General features: G+C 40.2%; 1 protein-coding gene across 3 annotated transcripts in view; it reads right to left on the reverse strand.

Annotated features, from left to right (window-relative positions):
• Window positions 1-16,973, reverse strand: part of TRPC4AP (transient receptor potential cation channel subfamily C member 4 associated protein) — a 73,809-nt gene that overhangs the window by 38,053 nt on the left and 18,783 nt on the right. For all 3 annotated transcript variants that reach the window (XM_007522655.3, XM_060188749.1, XM_007522654.3), the window contains exon 4: window positions 11,811-11,868. In XM_007522655.3, coding sequence (XP_007522717.1) covers window positions 11,811-11,868 — 58 coding nt within the window. The remainder of the gene's footprint in view (window positions 1-11,810; window positions 11,869-16,973) is intronic.

The raw sequence follows: 16,973 nt of genomic DNA on the forward strand, positions 1-16,973 counted from the left end.
TGTTGATCTCACAGCAGCCTATGACACGGTTTGGCACTGTGGTCTCCTAGTCAAGATCTCAAGATGCCTGCCCCCATGGGTGGCCAACACTATATAGTTTCTTCTCCAAAACAGAAGATTCCGGGTGCATCTGGGTGACAAGTCTAGCAGATGGAGTCTTGTCTCAAGTGGCCTCCCCCAGGGCTCTGTTCTGGCTCCTACGCTATTTAATATTTACATCAATGACCTCCCAGAAACTTCTTCAAGGAAGTTCATCTACGCCGATGACATCTGCTGTGCAACTCAGGCATCCAAGTTCGACATCCTTGAGGAAACACTCACGAAAGACATGTCTCTGATATCTGATTACTGTAAAAAATGGCGACTAATCCCTAGCACTGCAAAAACGGTATCATCTGTTTTCCATCTACACCATGCCTCGGCCTCGCGTGAGCTTAATGTGCAGCTTGGCGATCCGAGAATCCGGCATGAAGCCCAGCCAGTCTATCTTGGCGTTACTCTCGATCGCACTCTGTCATTTCACGAACATCTCATAAAAACTGCAGCAAAGGTGGGCGCGAGGAATAACATCATTGCAAGACTGGCCAGCTCCTCATGGGGCGCGAGCGCTTCCACACTACGATCATCCTCTCTGGCATTATGCTATTCCACTGCAGAATACTGTGCCCCAGTATGGTTCTGTAGCCCCCATGTCCACTTGGTCGATTCCAAATTATATTCCTCCATGAGGATAATTTCTGGAACCATCCGTTCCACCCCGGTTCCATGGCTGCCAGTTCTTAGCAACATCGCCCCGCCAGATATTCGTCGGGATGCGGCATCATCTAAGTTCATTTCCCACGTCTACGCTCAACCGGACCTGCCAATATACGCGGATATCTTCGCCCACCCTGTCCAACGCTTGACGTCTCGTCACCCAATCTGGTCCCCTACGCCTACACTGAACTTCTCTGTTCCAGTCTCTTGGAAATAGAGTTGGCAGTCAGCTGAGGTAAAGAACAAACACCTGCAAGCGTCAACCCGGCTTTGACCTAGCACTTTATGATTGGGCCCTCCTCAATCGCTATCGAACAGGCCATGGCCGGTGCGCCGCTATGTTCCATCACTGGGGAGCCAGAGACGACCCGAACTGCCCCTGCAGCTACAGACAGACTATGACCCACATAGTCAACGACTGCCACCTCTCCAGATTCAAAGGAGGTCTCGAAACTTTACATCAGGCTCAACCTGACGCTGTTGACTGGCTACGGACGAAGGGCAAACGCTAGAAGAAGAAGTTTAGAAGCCCTCAGGCTCCCATAACCTACAGAGAAGAAAAAAATAAAAAAGAGGCTTTTAAATCACTGAGCTCCAACTCAGAGATTTAAATACTATTGAAACAACTGTTAACTTCCACCACTGTGAACCCTTTAATTACTTTACTTAGACACAGGTCAATCCAGGAAATAGTGATCAGTAATTTGAAAAGTACTAAGAGAGGGAACTCATAACATAATATATAAAATGGGTAAACCAACAAGAGATCCAAAAGGCCAAGAAACAGATGAAAAAATGCTCCAAGTCTCTGATTGTCAGAGAAATGCAAATCAAGACAACAATGAGATATCACTTCACTCCTGTGAGAATGTCATACATCAGAAAAGGTAACAACAGCAAATGCTGGAGAGGCTGTGGGGTCAAAGGAACCCTCCTACGCTGCTGGTGGGAATGTCATTTGGTCCAACCTCTGTGAAGAACAGTCTGGAGAACTCTCAGAAGGCTAGAAATGGACCTACCTTATGACCCTGCAATTCCTCTCCTGGGGATATATCCTAAGGAACACAACACACCCATCCAAAAAGATCTGTGTACACATGTTCTTGGCAGCACAATTTGTAATAGTCAAAACCTGGAAGCAACCCAGGTGTCCAACAACAGATGAGCAAGGGATTCGACTTCCAGAGGCGGAGCTACGAGCAGCAGATCGCTTTCTCCTCTCCTCTCCTCTCCTCTCCTCTCCCCTCCCCTCCCCTCTCCTCTCCTCTCCCGGATCAACTAGGAATACCAAAGGAGACCACCCGGGACCAAAACAAGACAGGACTAGAATGACCACAGGAACCCAGTAAATCACCAAATCTGGAGCAGCAACAGGAAGGGACACCAGGAGACAGAGATCTAACCAGGAAACTCAGAAGACCTATACCTCGGTGGCATAGCTGAGGGGCTGTGAAAGTCTCTTTGCATAACCACTGGATTATCTCTGCCACACCCTGCTTTATTTCTTGGTCAGGAGTCAGTGATTAAGCTAAGAAGCCTATTGATAGTTTAAAAGCCCTCATGCTCCCATAGCCTACAGGGAAGGAAAAAAAAAAGAAAGAGGTTTTTAAACCACTGAGCTCCAACTCAGAGATTGAAATAACTGTTAACTTCCACCACTGTGAACCCTTTAATTAACTTACTTAGACACAAGTCAATCCAGGCAATAGTGATCAATAATTTGAAAAGTACTGATAAAGGGAACTCATAACACAATACATAAAATGGTTAAAACAACAAGAAAAAATATTGGAGAATCGAACCAGGACAAGAGTTCAGCTAAAAGTCCTCCAGAGGGTGAAGCACAAAATAACGAGTTCAACATCCAAACATTAGCTAAGGAAGTAGTAACAGGAGTGAGTAAAGAATTTGAAAAAATTGTAATCAGAAATGCAGGAACAACAAATGAGAATATGGAAGAAAATACTAATTATCTCATGGTTATTAGAGAGCTGAAAGCTGAAACTGCTGAGCTAAGAAGGCAACTAGCTGAACAAGCTAAAACAGTATCAGAGCAGGGCAACAAAATAGATGAACTCCAGAAAGCAGTAGAGGGCAAAGAGAATAGAATCAATGAGGCTGAAGACAGAATTAGCAAGATTGAGGATGAATTAGAGACAACTAAAGAAGAAGTAAGAGATCTCGATGCTGAAAACAACAACAGAGTCCTATGGGATGACTTCAAAAGAAACAATATAAGCATTATTGGCATACCAGAGGAAGAAAGAGGAGAGGAAGAAAGCATTGTCCAGGCCATAATAGCTGAAAACTTCTCTAGTCTAGACAACATCAAAGACATAAAGATTCAAGAAGCCCAGAAGGTCCCAAACAGAATTAACCCAGACCTAAAGACACCAAGACATATCATACTTAGAATGGAAAGGAATAAGGATAAAGAAAGGATCCTCAAGGCTGCAAGAGAAAAACAAAAGTCACCTACAAAGGAAAACCCATAAGATTAGCAGCAGACTTCTGCATACAAACACTACAGGCCAGAAGAGAATGGCAAGATATCTATCGAGTGCTCAATGAGAAAGGCGTTCAGCCAAGAATACTATATCCTGCTAGACTGTCATTCAGATTAGATGGAAGCATCAAAACCTTCTCAGACAAGCAACATTTGAAGGAATCAACCATCACCAATCCTGCCCTGAAAGAAGTTCTGAAAGGTCTCCTATAAACAACCAGACCACCACAAATAGGACATATATCAAAACACTCTAAAACTCTACAAGAATGGCATTAAAATATCTTCAATCTTTGATATCAATAAATGTCAATGGCCTGAATTCACCTATTAAAAGACACAGAGTAGGAAGATGGATCAGAAAACACAACCCAATAATATGTTGTCTACAGGAAACCCACCTAACTCAATAAGACAAACACAGACTTAAAGTGAAAGGATGGAAAACTATCATACAAGCCAATGGCCCTCAAAAAAGGGCAGGAACAGCTATTCTCATATCTGACATGATAGACTTTAAAATAGATAAGATTAAAAAAGATAGGAATGGACACTACTTAATGCTCAGAGGATCAGTCAATCAAGAGGACTTAACAATTAATATCTATGCACCCAATGAGAAGCCATCTGAATACATCAAACTTCTACTGAAAGAGCTACAGCAATATATTAACAGTAACACAATCATAGTAGGGGACTTCAACACCCTACTCTCTCAACTTGACAGATCATCCAGGCAGAAAATCAATAAAGACATAAGAGAGCTAAATGAAGAGAGATAAACTAGAACTATTGGACATTTTCAGAGTCATTCATCCCAAGAAACTGGAATACACATTTTACTCAAATCCACATGGATCATTCTCAAGGATAGACCATATGTTAGGCCACAAAGACAGCATCAGCCAATTCAAGAGCACTGAAATAATCTCAAGCATCTTCTCAGACCACAGTGGAATTAAACTAACACTTAATCAACAAAAGATTAGTAACAGTGCCAAAATGTGGAAGCTCAAAAGTACACTTCTTAACAACTTCTGGGTCAAAGAGGAAATCAAGGAAGAAATCAAAATGTTTCAAGAGTTCAATGAAAATGAAGACACAAGCTATCAAAATATTTGGGACACAGCTAAAGCAGTCCTAAGAGGGAAGTTCACAGCTATACAAGCACACATTAGGAAACAAGAAAAAGCACAAATAAACAGCCTGATTTCACATCTTAAAGACCTAGAAGAACAACAACAAAGGAACCCTAAAGCAACCAGAAGGACAGAAATCACTAAAGTTAGGGCAGAAATAAATAACATTGAGAATAGGAAAACCATACAAAAGATCAACGAAAGTAAATGTTGGTTCTTCAAAAGAGTAAACAAAATCAACAAACATTTAGCCAGACTCACAAAACAAAAAAGGGAGAAGACCCAAATAAATCGGATAGTAAATGAAAGAGGAGATATCACAACAGACACTGCAGAAATTCAACATATCATGTGAGGCTTCTATGAACAACTATATGCCACCAAGCTAGAGAACCTGGAAGAAATGGACGATTTCCTAGATACCTACCAACTTCCAAAACTAAGTAAAGAGGAAGTGGATAACATGAACAGGCCCATCACACCTAATGAAATTGAAACAGTCATCAAAAATCTCCCGAAAAATAAAAGTCCTGGACCAGATGGTTTTACAAATGAATTCTAACAAACCTTCAAAGAAGAACTAATACCTCTATTTTTAAAAGTCTTCCAGAAGATTGAAGACACTGGAATACTCCCTGCCAGCCTCTATGAAGCCAACATCACCCTGATACCAAAAGCAGACAGGGACACAACCAAAAAAGAAAACTACAGACCAATATCTCTGATGAACATAGATGCTAAAATATTGAACAAAATTCTAGCCAACCGGATACAACAGTATATCAAAAAGATTGTTCATCATGACCAAGTGGGGTTTATCCCAGGCATGCAAGGTTGGTTTAATATACGTAAATCAATCAATGTGATCCACCACATCAACAAAAGCAAGACCAAAAACCACATGGTCATATCAATAGATGCAGAGAAAGCCTTTGACAAAATACAACATCCTTTTATGATCAAAACACTACAAAAAATGGGAATAGATGGAAAATTCCTGAAGATAGTGGAGTCTATATATATAGCAAACCTACAGCCAACATCATACTCAATGGGGAAAAACTGGAAGCATTTCCCCTCAGATCAGGTACTAGACAGGGCTGCCCACTATCACCATTACTATTCAACATAGTGTTGGAAGTTCTTGCCATAGCAATCAAGCAGGAACAAGGAATTAAAGGGATACAGATTGGAAGAGAAGAAGTCAAACTCTCCTTATTTGCAGATGACATGATAGTATACATGGAAAATCCTAAGGAATCCAGCAAGAAGCTTTTGGAAATCATCAGGCAATACAGTAAGGTGTCAGGCTACAAAATTAACATTCAAAAGTCAGTGGCATTCCTCTATGCAAACACTAAGAAGAAATTGAAATCCAGAAATCAATTCCTTTTACTATAGCAACAAAAACAATAAAATATATCTAGAAGTAAACCTAACCAAAGAAGTGAAAGACTTGTATACTGAAAATTATGAGTCACTACTCAAAGAAATTGAAAAAGACACAAAGAAGTGGAAAGATATTCCATGTTCATGGGTTGGAAGAATTAACATCATCAAAATGAATATACTACCCAGAGCCATCTACAAATTTAATGCTATCCCCATCAAGATCCCAAGCACATTTTTTAGGAGAATAGAACAAATGCTACAAATGTTTATCTGGAACCAGAAAAGACCTAGAATTGCCAAAACAATCTTGAGAAAAAAGAACAGAACCGGAGGCATCACACTCCCAGATCTCAAACTGTATTATAGGGCCACTGTCATCAAAACTGCTTGGTACTGGAACATGAATATACACACTGACCAGTGGAATAGAATTGAGAGCCTAGAAATGAGGCCCCACACCTATGGACATCTAATCTTTGACAAAGGGGCCCAGACTATTAAATGGGGAAAGCAGAGTCTCTTCAACAAATGGTGTTGGAAACAATGGGTTGAAACATGCAGAAGAATGAAACTGAATCACTGTATTTCACCAAATACAAAAGTAAATTCCAAGTGGATCAAGGACTTGGATGTTAGACCACAAACTATCAGATACCTAGAGGAAAATATTGGCAGAACTCTTTTCCGCATAAATTTTAAAGACATCTTCAATGAAACGAATCCAATTACAAAGAAGACTAAGGCAAGTATAAACCTATGGGACTACATCAAATTAAAAAACTTCTTTCACAACAAAAGAAACCACTACCCAAAACAAGAGACCCCTCACAGAATGGGAGAAGATCTTTACATGTCATACATCAGATAAGAGTTTAATAACCAACATATATAAAGAGCTTGCCAGACTCAACAACAAGACAACAAATAAGCCCATCCAAAAATGGGGGGAGGACTTGGACAGAATATTCACCACAGAAGAGATCCAAAAGGCCGAGAAACACATGAAAAAATGCTCCAAGTCTCTGATTGTCAGAGAAATGCAAATCTAGACAACAATGAGATATCACTTCACTCCTGTGAGAATGTCATACATCAGAAAAGGTAACAGCAGCAAATGCTGGAGAGGCTGTGGGGTCAAAGGAACCCTCCTACACTGCTGGTGGGAATGTAAATTGGTCCAACCTCTGTGGAGAACAGTCTGGAGAACTCTCAGAAGGCTAGAAATGGACCTACCCTATGACCCTGCAATTCCCCTCCTGGGGATATATCCTAAGGAACCCTACACATCCATCCAAAAAGATCTGTGTACACATATGTTCTTGGCAGCACAATTTGTAATAGCCAAAACCTGGAAGCAACCCAGGTGTCCAACAACAGATGAGTGGCTGAGCAAGTTGTGGTATATATACACAATGGAATACTACTCAGCTGTAAAAAATGGTGACTTCACCGTTTTCAGCCGATCTTGGATGGACCTTGAAAAATCATGTTGAGTGAAATAAGTCAGAAACAGAAGGCTGAATATGGGATGATCTCACTCTCAGGCAGAAGTTGAAAAACAAGATCAGAAAAGAAAACACAAGTAGAACCTGAAATGGAATTGGCATATTGCCCCCAAGTAAAAGACTCTGGGTTGGGTGGGTGGGTAGAATACAGGTCCACGAAGGACGATAAATGACATAGTGGGGATTGTATTGTTAAATGGGAAACTGGGGAATGTTATGCATGTACAAACTATTGTATTTACTGTTGACTGTAAAACATTAATTCCCCAATAAAGAAATAAATTAAAAAAAAAAAACAGATGAGCAAGTTGTGGTCTATATACACAATGGAATACTACTCAGCTGTAAAAAATGGTGACTTTACCGTTTTCAGCCGATCTTGGATGGACCTTGAAAAAATCATGTTGAGTGAAATAAGTCAGCAACAGAAGGCTGAATATGGGATGATCTCACTCTCAGGCAGAAGTTGAAAAACAAGATCAGAAAAGAAAACACAAGTAGAACCTGAAATGGAATTGGCGTATTGCACCCAAGTAAAAGACTCTGGGGTGGGTGGGTGGGGAGAATACAGGTCCAAGAAGGATTCAGAGGACCTAGTGGGGGTTGTATTGTTATATGGGAAAATGGGGAATGTTATGTATGTACAAAGCATTGTACTTACTGTTGAATGTAAAACATTAATCCCCCACCCCCACCCCCAAAAAAAGTAAAAAAAAAAAGAAACCACATTAAAAAGAAAAGTTATCAGGAGAAAGCGAGGCTGCAGATAGGGGTAAGAGGTGACTCCAAGTAAGTTCAGAGTTTTTTCCATTGCAGCTTGGGGTCTTCTGAGACCTGAAGCTTGAGATTTCTGCATAACTACAGATTTTCGTTTCTGTAGAAGGCTTATCTCCACTGATTCTGAATTCTGATGAAATTTTGCCTCCTTTATTATCTTTGGTTACTTTTATTTTTAAACTGATTCCATCAATTTTATGTTCCCACAAACTCCAACCTGCTAGGTCTCCTTAGATCTCAATAGGCAGTTCTGTCATTTAACCAAATGGGTTAAATGATACAATCTTGAGATAATGCAGATATCACATATTCCTGCATCGCTACCTTTCAACCATGTATCACTTATTAAAAATTTACTTCATGGGGAGTTGGGCTGTAGCGCAGTGAGTTACGTGCACGTGGCTCAAAGCACACGGATTGGTTAGGATCCCTATTTGAGCCCCCGGCTCCCCACCTGCAGGGGAGTCGCTTCACAGGTGGTGAAGCAGGTCTCCAGGTGTCTCTCTGTCTCTCTTCCTCTCTATTTCCCCCTTCTCTCTCAATTTCTCTCTGTCTCTATCCAATAACAAATAAATAAATTAATTTAAAAAAATTTTACTTCATGACTTCAGAGCAATCTGGGATACCAGATTAGTGTATCTCAGTGTTTCTAGACTTTTTGTCTTCTTGGAGGAAAAAATCACTTATTTAACGAGTGAGAGAACCAGAGCATTAGTCTGACATATGTGATACCAAGGATCACTCAGGAGTTCACACATTTCAGTTCTGTGCTCCACCACTGAGCTGCTTCCTTGGTCACTAGAACTTTCATTCCCAAAGAGAAATGAAATTCACTCATCCTTCAAATATTTACTCAGAATCTATCCTAAAGCAGATACAGAATATATAGTTGGCACAGTAGCTAGTCAAGAAGAGAAGGAGAAAGAGAAAAAAGAATGGAAGGAAAGAGAGGAAAAAAAGTTTAGTAGAAGAGAGATTATGTATGTCAATAACTTGCTATGCGGGTTTTAGATAGAGTTGAAACACATATAAAATTATGCTTTATATAGTACTCATATTAAGGGAGAGTTTTTTATCTTTTATTTATTATTGGAGAGAGAGAGGAATTAAGAAGGGAGGGGAGACAGAGTGGGAGATAGACATAAACCAGCAGATCTGCTTTACTACTCATGAAGCTTTCAGCCTACAGGTGGGAACCAGGGGCTTGAACTTGGGTCCTTGTGCATTGTAATGTGTGCACTTAACCACGTACACCACTACCTGGTCCTGGCAGAGCTTGTTAAAAAAAAAAGTTGGGGGGGGGTTGGGCGGTAGCGCAATGGGTTAAGCACACATGGCGCAAAGTTCAAGGACCGGCTTAAGGATGCCGGTTCCAGCTCAGCTCCCCACCTGTCAGGGCGTGGCTTCACAGGCAGTGAAGCAGGTCTGCAGGTGTCTGTCTTTCTCTCCCCCTGTCTTCCCCCTCCTCTCTCCATTTCTCTCTGTCCTATCCAATAACAACGACATCAATAACAGCAATAATAACTACAACAACGATAAAACAACAATGGCGGGAGTTGGGTGGTAGCGCAGCTGGTTAAGCGGGCAGCTGGTTAAGCGCACAGCATTAAGCGCCGGTGGCGCGAAGTGCAAGGAACGGCAAAAGGATCCCGGTTTGAGCCCCTGGCGCCCCACCTGCAGGGGAGTCGCTTCACAGGCAGTGAAGCAGGTCTGCAGGTGTCTATCTTTCTCTCCCTCATGTCTTCCCCTTCTTCATTTCTCTCTGTCCTATCCAACAACGACATTAATAGCAACAATAAAAAAAGGGCAACAAAAAGGGGACAAATAAATATTAAAACAAACAAACAAACAAGCAAACAAACAAAAAACACGAGCGACAAAAGGGGAAAAAAATAGCCTCCAGGAGCCGTAGATTTGTGGTGCAGGCACCGGAGCCCCAGCAATAACCCTGGAGGCAAAAACAAAACAAAACAAAAAAACCCTAGGTGATGTTTGCAGAATGGCATTCACCAAATGTTAACTGAACCAATGTTTAATGCCAAGGTAAAGTACTCACTTCTTTTTTTTAAAACTAAGCACTAAATATCTAAGGGAATATTTATATCATGCATAGGCTATAGAGAAGATTATTAGTAGATCATACCCATACCCCTACCATCCAACTTAAGAAATTAATATACTATCAAAACCATTTTATGTTTTACCCTACACATTCTCGTAATGACTTAAATTATTACTAATAACATGTTATCTTTATAACAATAAAATGTCTTAAAAATATAAAAAGCAAATAGTCATTTTGCTATTACTCTTACTATATACAAAAAAAAAAAATTTCCAGGGGATTGAGTGGTGTCACACCTGAGTACAAGGACCTAGGTTCAAGCCCCTCACCCCCATCAGCAGATGGGGGAAGCTTCATGAGTGGCAAAGTAATGTCCCAGGTGTCTTTCATCTCTCCAACCCTTTATCTCCCCCCTTCCCTCTCAATTTATATCTAACAAAAGAATTCCCCACCTGAAGAGGGGAAGCTTCACAAGCAGTGAAGCAGGGCTGCAAGTGTCTCTATGCCTCTCTCCCACTCTATCTCCCCTCCTCTCTTGATTTTTCTGGCTCTATCCAAAATAAATAAAATATTAAAAGTAAGTATAAAAATATAAGTTCCAAAGAAACATAAAAGCTGTATCTATTGTGGGCCAGGAGGTGGCACAGTGGATAAAGCATTGGATTCTCAAGCATGAGGTCCTAAGTTCAATTCCCAGCAGCACATGTACCAGAATAATGTCTGGTTCTTTCTCCCTCCTCCTATCTTTCTCATTAATAAATAAAATCTCTTTAAAAAAGAAAAGAAGGGAAGAAAGAAAAGAGAAACAGTTTACTTTGGAGAAAAAAAAAAAGCTATACCCATCAAGTATTACAAAGTAAGAAAATGCAAGGGTGTTGGGGGTTGCATATTGGGTTAAGCGCTCATGGTGCAAAGCACAAGGACCGGCATAAGGATCCCAGATCCAGCCCCCAGCTCCCCACCTGTAGTGGTGTCACTTCACGGGCAGTGAAGCAGGTCTGCAGGTATCTATCTTTCTCTCCCCCTCTGCCTTCCCCTCCTCTCTCCATTTCTCTCTATCCTATCCAACAACAACAACATCAATAACAACAATAATAACCACAACAATGACAACAAAAGGGAAAAAAATAGCCTCCAGGAGCAGGGGATTCATGGTGCAGGCACCGAGGCCTGGAGGCAAAAAAAAAAAAAAAAAAAATCCATTAAAAAAATGCAATAACTATAGCCCAGTAGACTTTACACTTTTTCCTACTTAAGCACCAGATTTACCTTTGATATTTCTACTTAGTATAGAATGAATAAAGAGAGCTGTTAGTTAAGGGATAAAGAGCACATCTTGGGAGCCAGGTGGTGGCACTCCTGGCTAAGTGTACATGTTACAATGCACTAGAACTGGGTTTGAACCTCCAGCCCCCACTTGCATGGGGAAAGCTTTGTAAGTGCTACAGGTGTCTCGCTCCTCTATTCTCCCATTCACTCTCAATTTCTGGCTATCTCTATCAGTAAATAAATAAAGATATTGAGAAAAAAAAAAAGAGCACATCTTGCAACTGAATATAAAGCATGTCTTCACTGTTCACAACTAGGAAAGGGAAGAAAAATCTGAGGCCTATCATCATTATTAGCTGATGGCTAGTAAGCGCCAGTGACTAGACAAGTAGTATACTTACTTCTCAGTTTCTGTCCTCGGAGAGAGATTGTAGGCCTCATAAGAATTTCTACAAGGAGCTGTTAAAAAAAAAAAAAAAAAAGATTAAATTCTTTGAAAATGGATACAAAGCACAACTTAATAAAATAGGTCTTTGTCATGACAAGGTCTTTGTCAGGACCTAAATGCCTGTCATTATACTAAAAGGTTCCCCTGTACCTAATACAAACAAAAAAACAGTGAATTCAGGAGAATAAGCACTATACCAAGAGTCAGGAAACTTGGGTTCTAATCCCAGCTGAGTCACTTACTGTCTCAGGTTCAATCCTCAGCACCACCATAAAAGAGAGGTGAAAAGTGCTCTGGTAAGATGATGATGATGATAATAATAATAATAATGAGAAGGAGGAGGAGGAGGAGGAGGAGGAGGAGGAGAAGAAGAAGAAGAAGAAGAAGAAATAATAAACATATCAGAGTGATCCAGGAGATGGTGCAGTGGATAAAGCACTGGACTCTCAAGCATGAGGTCCTGACTGAGTTCAATCCCTGGCACCACGTTACCAGAGTGATGTTTGGTTCTTTCTCTCTCTCTCTCTCCTATCTTTCTCAGTAATAAATAAATAAAATATTTTAAAACAGTAAATAAACACAACAAACGGAAAGTAAATACAATAAATACACTATACTTGATAATCTCTGAGCTACAGCATGGCTTTAGTTTTTTGGTTTTTTTAAAATTTTTTTTATTTGCTTTTTTTCCACCTTTCGTTGCCCTTGTTTTTTTTTTTTTATTGTTGTAATTATTATTGTTGATATTGATGTTGTCATTGTTGGATAGGACAGAGATAAATACAGAGGGATGGGAAGTCAAATAGGGGGAGAGAAAGATAGAAACCTTGGCAGACCTGCTTCACCGCTTGTGAAGTGACCTCCACCTGCAGGTGGGGTGCCGGGGGCTCGAGCCTGGGGCTTTAAGTTGTGTTTTTTTTTTAATATTTATTTATTTATTTATTTATTTTCCCTTTTGTTGCCCTTGTTGTTTAACATTGTTGTGGTTATTAATGTCGTTGTTGTTGGATAGGACAGGGAGAAATGGAGAGAGGAGGGGAAGACAGAGAGGGGGAGAGAAAGACAGACACCTGCAGACCTGCTTCACCGCTTGTGAAGTGACTCCCTTGCAGGTGGGGAGCCGGGGGCTCGAACTGGGATCCTTATGCAGGTCCTTGCGATTTGTGCCATGTGCGCTTAACCCGTTGTGCCACCACCCGACTCCCTTTAAGTTTTTTTTTTTAAGTGTAGTACATTATCACTACATTCCTCTTTTGCTTAAAAAAATTCATTGTTATTTTATAAACATACAATCTCTTAAGAATAATCTCAGAGATTGCACTATAAACTGATTTATTTTTTTTTATTTTCCCTTTTGTTGCCCTTGTTGACTTTTTATTGTTGCTGTAGTTGTTATTGGTGTCATCGTTGTTGGATAGGAAAGAGAGAAATGCAGAGAGGAGGGGAAGACAGAGAGAGAGGGGGAGAGAAAGATAGACACTTGCAGATCTGCCTCACTGCTTGTGAAGCGATTTCCCTGCAGGTGGGGAGCCAGGGGCTTGAACCGGGATCCTTGTGCTGGTCCTTGCACTTTGTACCACGTATGCTTAACCCGCTGTGCTACCACCCGACTCCCTATAAACTGATTTCTATCTACAGGGACTGTGGGTAAATATGTATTCATTTTTTTTTTACCTTATTTACACGTTAATACAACATACAATCTTGTTTAAACTATTTAAAAGAAGCATTTATTTAAAAACCCATTCTTTTGAAACAAAGGGCAGTCTGTAATAAAAGGGTCAATCCACCATAATGGTATGTAACAGTTATAAACATGTTTGCACCCAACAAAGTATCAAAATACAGGGGTCCTACGGTAGCACACAGGTTAAGCAGGTCTGCAGGTGTCTTTCTCTCCCCCTCTGTCTTTCCCTCCTCTCTCCATTTCTCTCTGTCCTATCCAACGACATCAATAACTACAACAATAAAACTACAAGGGCAACAAAGGGGAAAATAAATAGATAAATAAATATTTTTAAAAGTATCAAAATACATGAAGAAAAAAGCTGTTAGAATTGAAGGAAATAAAACAATTCAAAAATAACTGTTGGCAGCATGAATACCCTGCTTTCAATAATGAATAGACAAATATGTATCAGCAAAGAAATAAAAAAACAAAACACAAGATCTAACAGATACCACAGAGACCTATAAAAGACTGTCTAGCAACTGCAGAATACACATTCTATTTCAACACAGATGGAAGAGTCTCCAAGACAGAGTATATGCTGGACCACAAGTCTCAGTATTACAGTTATGAAAGACTGAATATACAAAGTATGACCTGTGATCACAATGGAATAAAATTAGAAATCAATTTGGAAATTCATAAATGTGGATAGTAAACACATTCCAAGGGTCAAGAGATATCCGTTCATCAGTGGAGCACAGACTTTGCCTTGCCTGATGACCAGGGCTCAAGCCTCCAACTGTCTATCACATGGGTGCAACAAGCAAAAAGGAAGCTACATGAATAGTAAGAATGCCGTGGTGTGTCTTCATGTTCTCTCTCTTTCCTTTTTATCTGAAGAAGAAGAAAAAAAAAAAAACCTGCTGAGAGGAGTGGAATAGTTAGTGCATGCCATGAAGCCCTCGTGAGATTCTGGCGGGGAATAAAAAAATTCTAATTATTGAATAGCTCACAGGAAAAATCACAAGATTGGGCAGGGGACATAGCATAATGGTGATGCAAAAGACTTTCATGCCTGAGGCTACAAGTTTCTAGGTTCAATCCCCAGCACCACCATAAGTCAGAGCTCAGCAATGCTTTGGTGTTGCTCTGTAGCTCTCTCATTAAATAAAATATTTTTAAAAATCAAAAGAAAAAGAAACACTTTAAGGTACAATGTAGAGTTTAGGGAGACATTTATTAAAATTTTACTAAAATGTAAATTCCTTTATTAAAACATAAAAAGAGGGGCTCAGGGAGGTGGCTCAAAAGTAAAGCACGTCCCTTACATGTGTGAGGCACAGGGTTTGATCCTTAGTACAACAGGAGAAAGCAACAAAGACAAGACAGACAAAACTCCATGGATGGGATGGTAAAAAATAATGATGACAATGATAATAATATAACAACTGAAAAAAATAACTAAAATTGGGGTGGGGAGGTGATTCTGCATTAGAGCACGTTTCATATACAGGAAGACTGTTAATTTCAGCATCAGTTCATTGTTTTCTTTTTTAAAAACTTTTTTTGGGGGAGTCGGGAGGTAGCACAGTGGGTTAAGTGCATGTGGCATGAAGCGTAAGGACCGGCCTAAGGATTCTGGTTCGAGGACCCGGCTCCCCACCTGCAGGGGAGTCACTTCACAGGTGGTGAAGCAGGTCTGTAGGTGTCTATCTTTCTCTCCCCCTCTCTCTCTCCATTTCTCTCTGTCCTATCCAACAACGACAATAATAAAACAACAAGGGCAACAAAAGGGAATAAATAAATTTTTTTTTAAAAAAAGGCAACAAAAGGGAATAAATAAATATTAAAAAAACTTTTTTATTATCTTTATTTATGGGATAGAGACAGCCAGAAATGGAGAGGGAAAGGTAAACAGAGGGAGAGAGACAGAGAGACACCTGCAGCCCTGCTTTACCATTTGCAAAGCTTTCCCCCGCAGGTGGAGACTGGGGGCTCAAACCTGGGCCCTTGTGCATTGTAACAAGTGTGCTCCACCAGGTGTGCCACCACCCAACCCCAGTTCGTTTTCTAAAATGAAATCTTGATATTTATGTATCACATATCTGACAAATGACTGATATCAAACATCTACAAAGAACTGGTACAAAAAAGAAAATAACTGGTACAGCTCAAAATAAATAACCCAATAAAAATATGTCAAAGAACTGAACAGTTTTCTAAAGAAGAGATATACAGGGTCCACAGATAAATGAAGAAATACTTCATTTCACTCATTAGAGAAATGCAAATTAAAACTACATTGAAATTCCACTTCACAGCTGTGAGAATGGCCTACATCAACAAAACAGGAAATGACAGGTGTTGGCAAGGTTGTGAAGTAAAAGGGATTTTGTTACACTGCTGGTGGGAATGCAAACTGGTGCAGCCCCTTTGGAAGGCAGTAAGGACAGTCCTTAAACAAATAGAAGGTGGTGGTACAACTGGTTGAGTGCACACATTACAGTGTACAAGGACCTGGGTTCAAGCCCCCAGTCCCCACCTACAGGAGGGAAGCTTCATAAGTATTAAGGCAGTGCTCTAGGTGCCTTTCTTTTCCTCTCTACCTCCCACTTCCTTCTATTTCTGTCTCTACCCAAAATAAAATTATTTTAAAAATTAAAAAACAAAAGCAAAAAAGGAATTATGATCCAGCAATACCACTTTTAAGGATTTATCCAAAGGACATGGAAACACTAACTCATAGGGACATATGCACCCCTATATTCACAGCTGCATATTCACAAGAGCCAAAGAGTAGAAGCAGCCTAAATGCCCATCAACAGATGACTGTCTAAAGAAGCTATGTGATACATACTTCACAGAATACTAGACATTGTTGTGTTCTTTGGAGCAAAATGAATGAAACTGGAGGTGGTTATGTTTAGCAAAATAAGGAGATTAAAGACAACTACCAGATGTTTTCATTCAAATGTGGAATCTAAAGAACTGAGACACATAAACTTGCAAAAACAAAGCAAAGCAAAACAAGAAAAAAAAAAACCGGTTTCTAAGACCTTACGAGAACCACAATTGTTATTTTTAAGGGTGGGGGTACAGAATCTTGGTGGTTGGTATGATGTAAAACTGTACCCTGTAATCTCACAATCTTGTTAAGCCACTAACCATCACAAATTTAAAAAGGGGGCGGGGCAGGCAGTGGTGCAACTGGTTAAGCACACACACTACAGTGCACTAGGACTCAGGTTCAAGCCCCTGAACAAGAGGTGAAGCAGTGCTGCAGGTGTCTCTATGCCTCTCTCCCTATCTCCACTTCTCCTTTCAGTTAGTTTCTCTCTGACTCTATCTAGTAATAAATAAAAACATTTTTAACAATTATTAAAAAAAAAAAAAGATCATTCAAAAGTCTTATGTAAAGAGACTCTCACACCTGAGGCTCCAAAA

Source organism: Erinaceus europaeus, chromosome 1 (genome assembly GCF_950295315.1).
Source record: "Erinaceus europaeus chromosome 1, mEriEur2.1, whole genome shotgun sequence".
Classification (NCBI taxonomy): Eukaryota; Metazoa; Chordata; class Mammalia; order Eulipotyphla; family Erinaceidae; genus Erinaceus; species Erinaceus europaeus.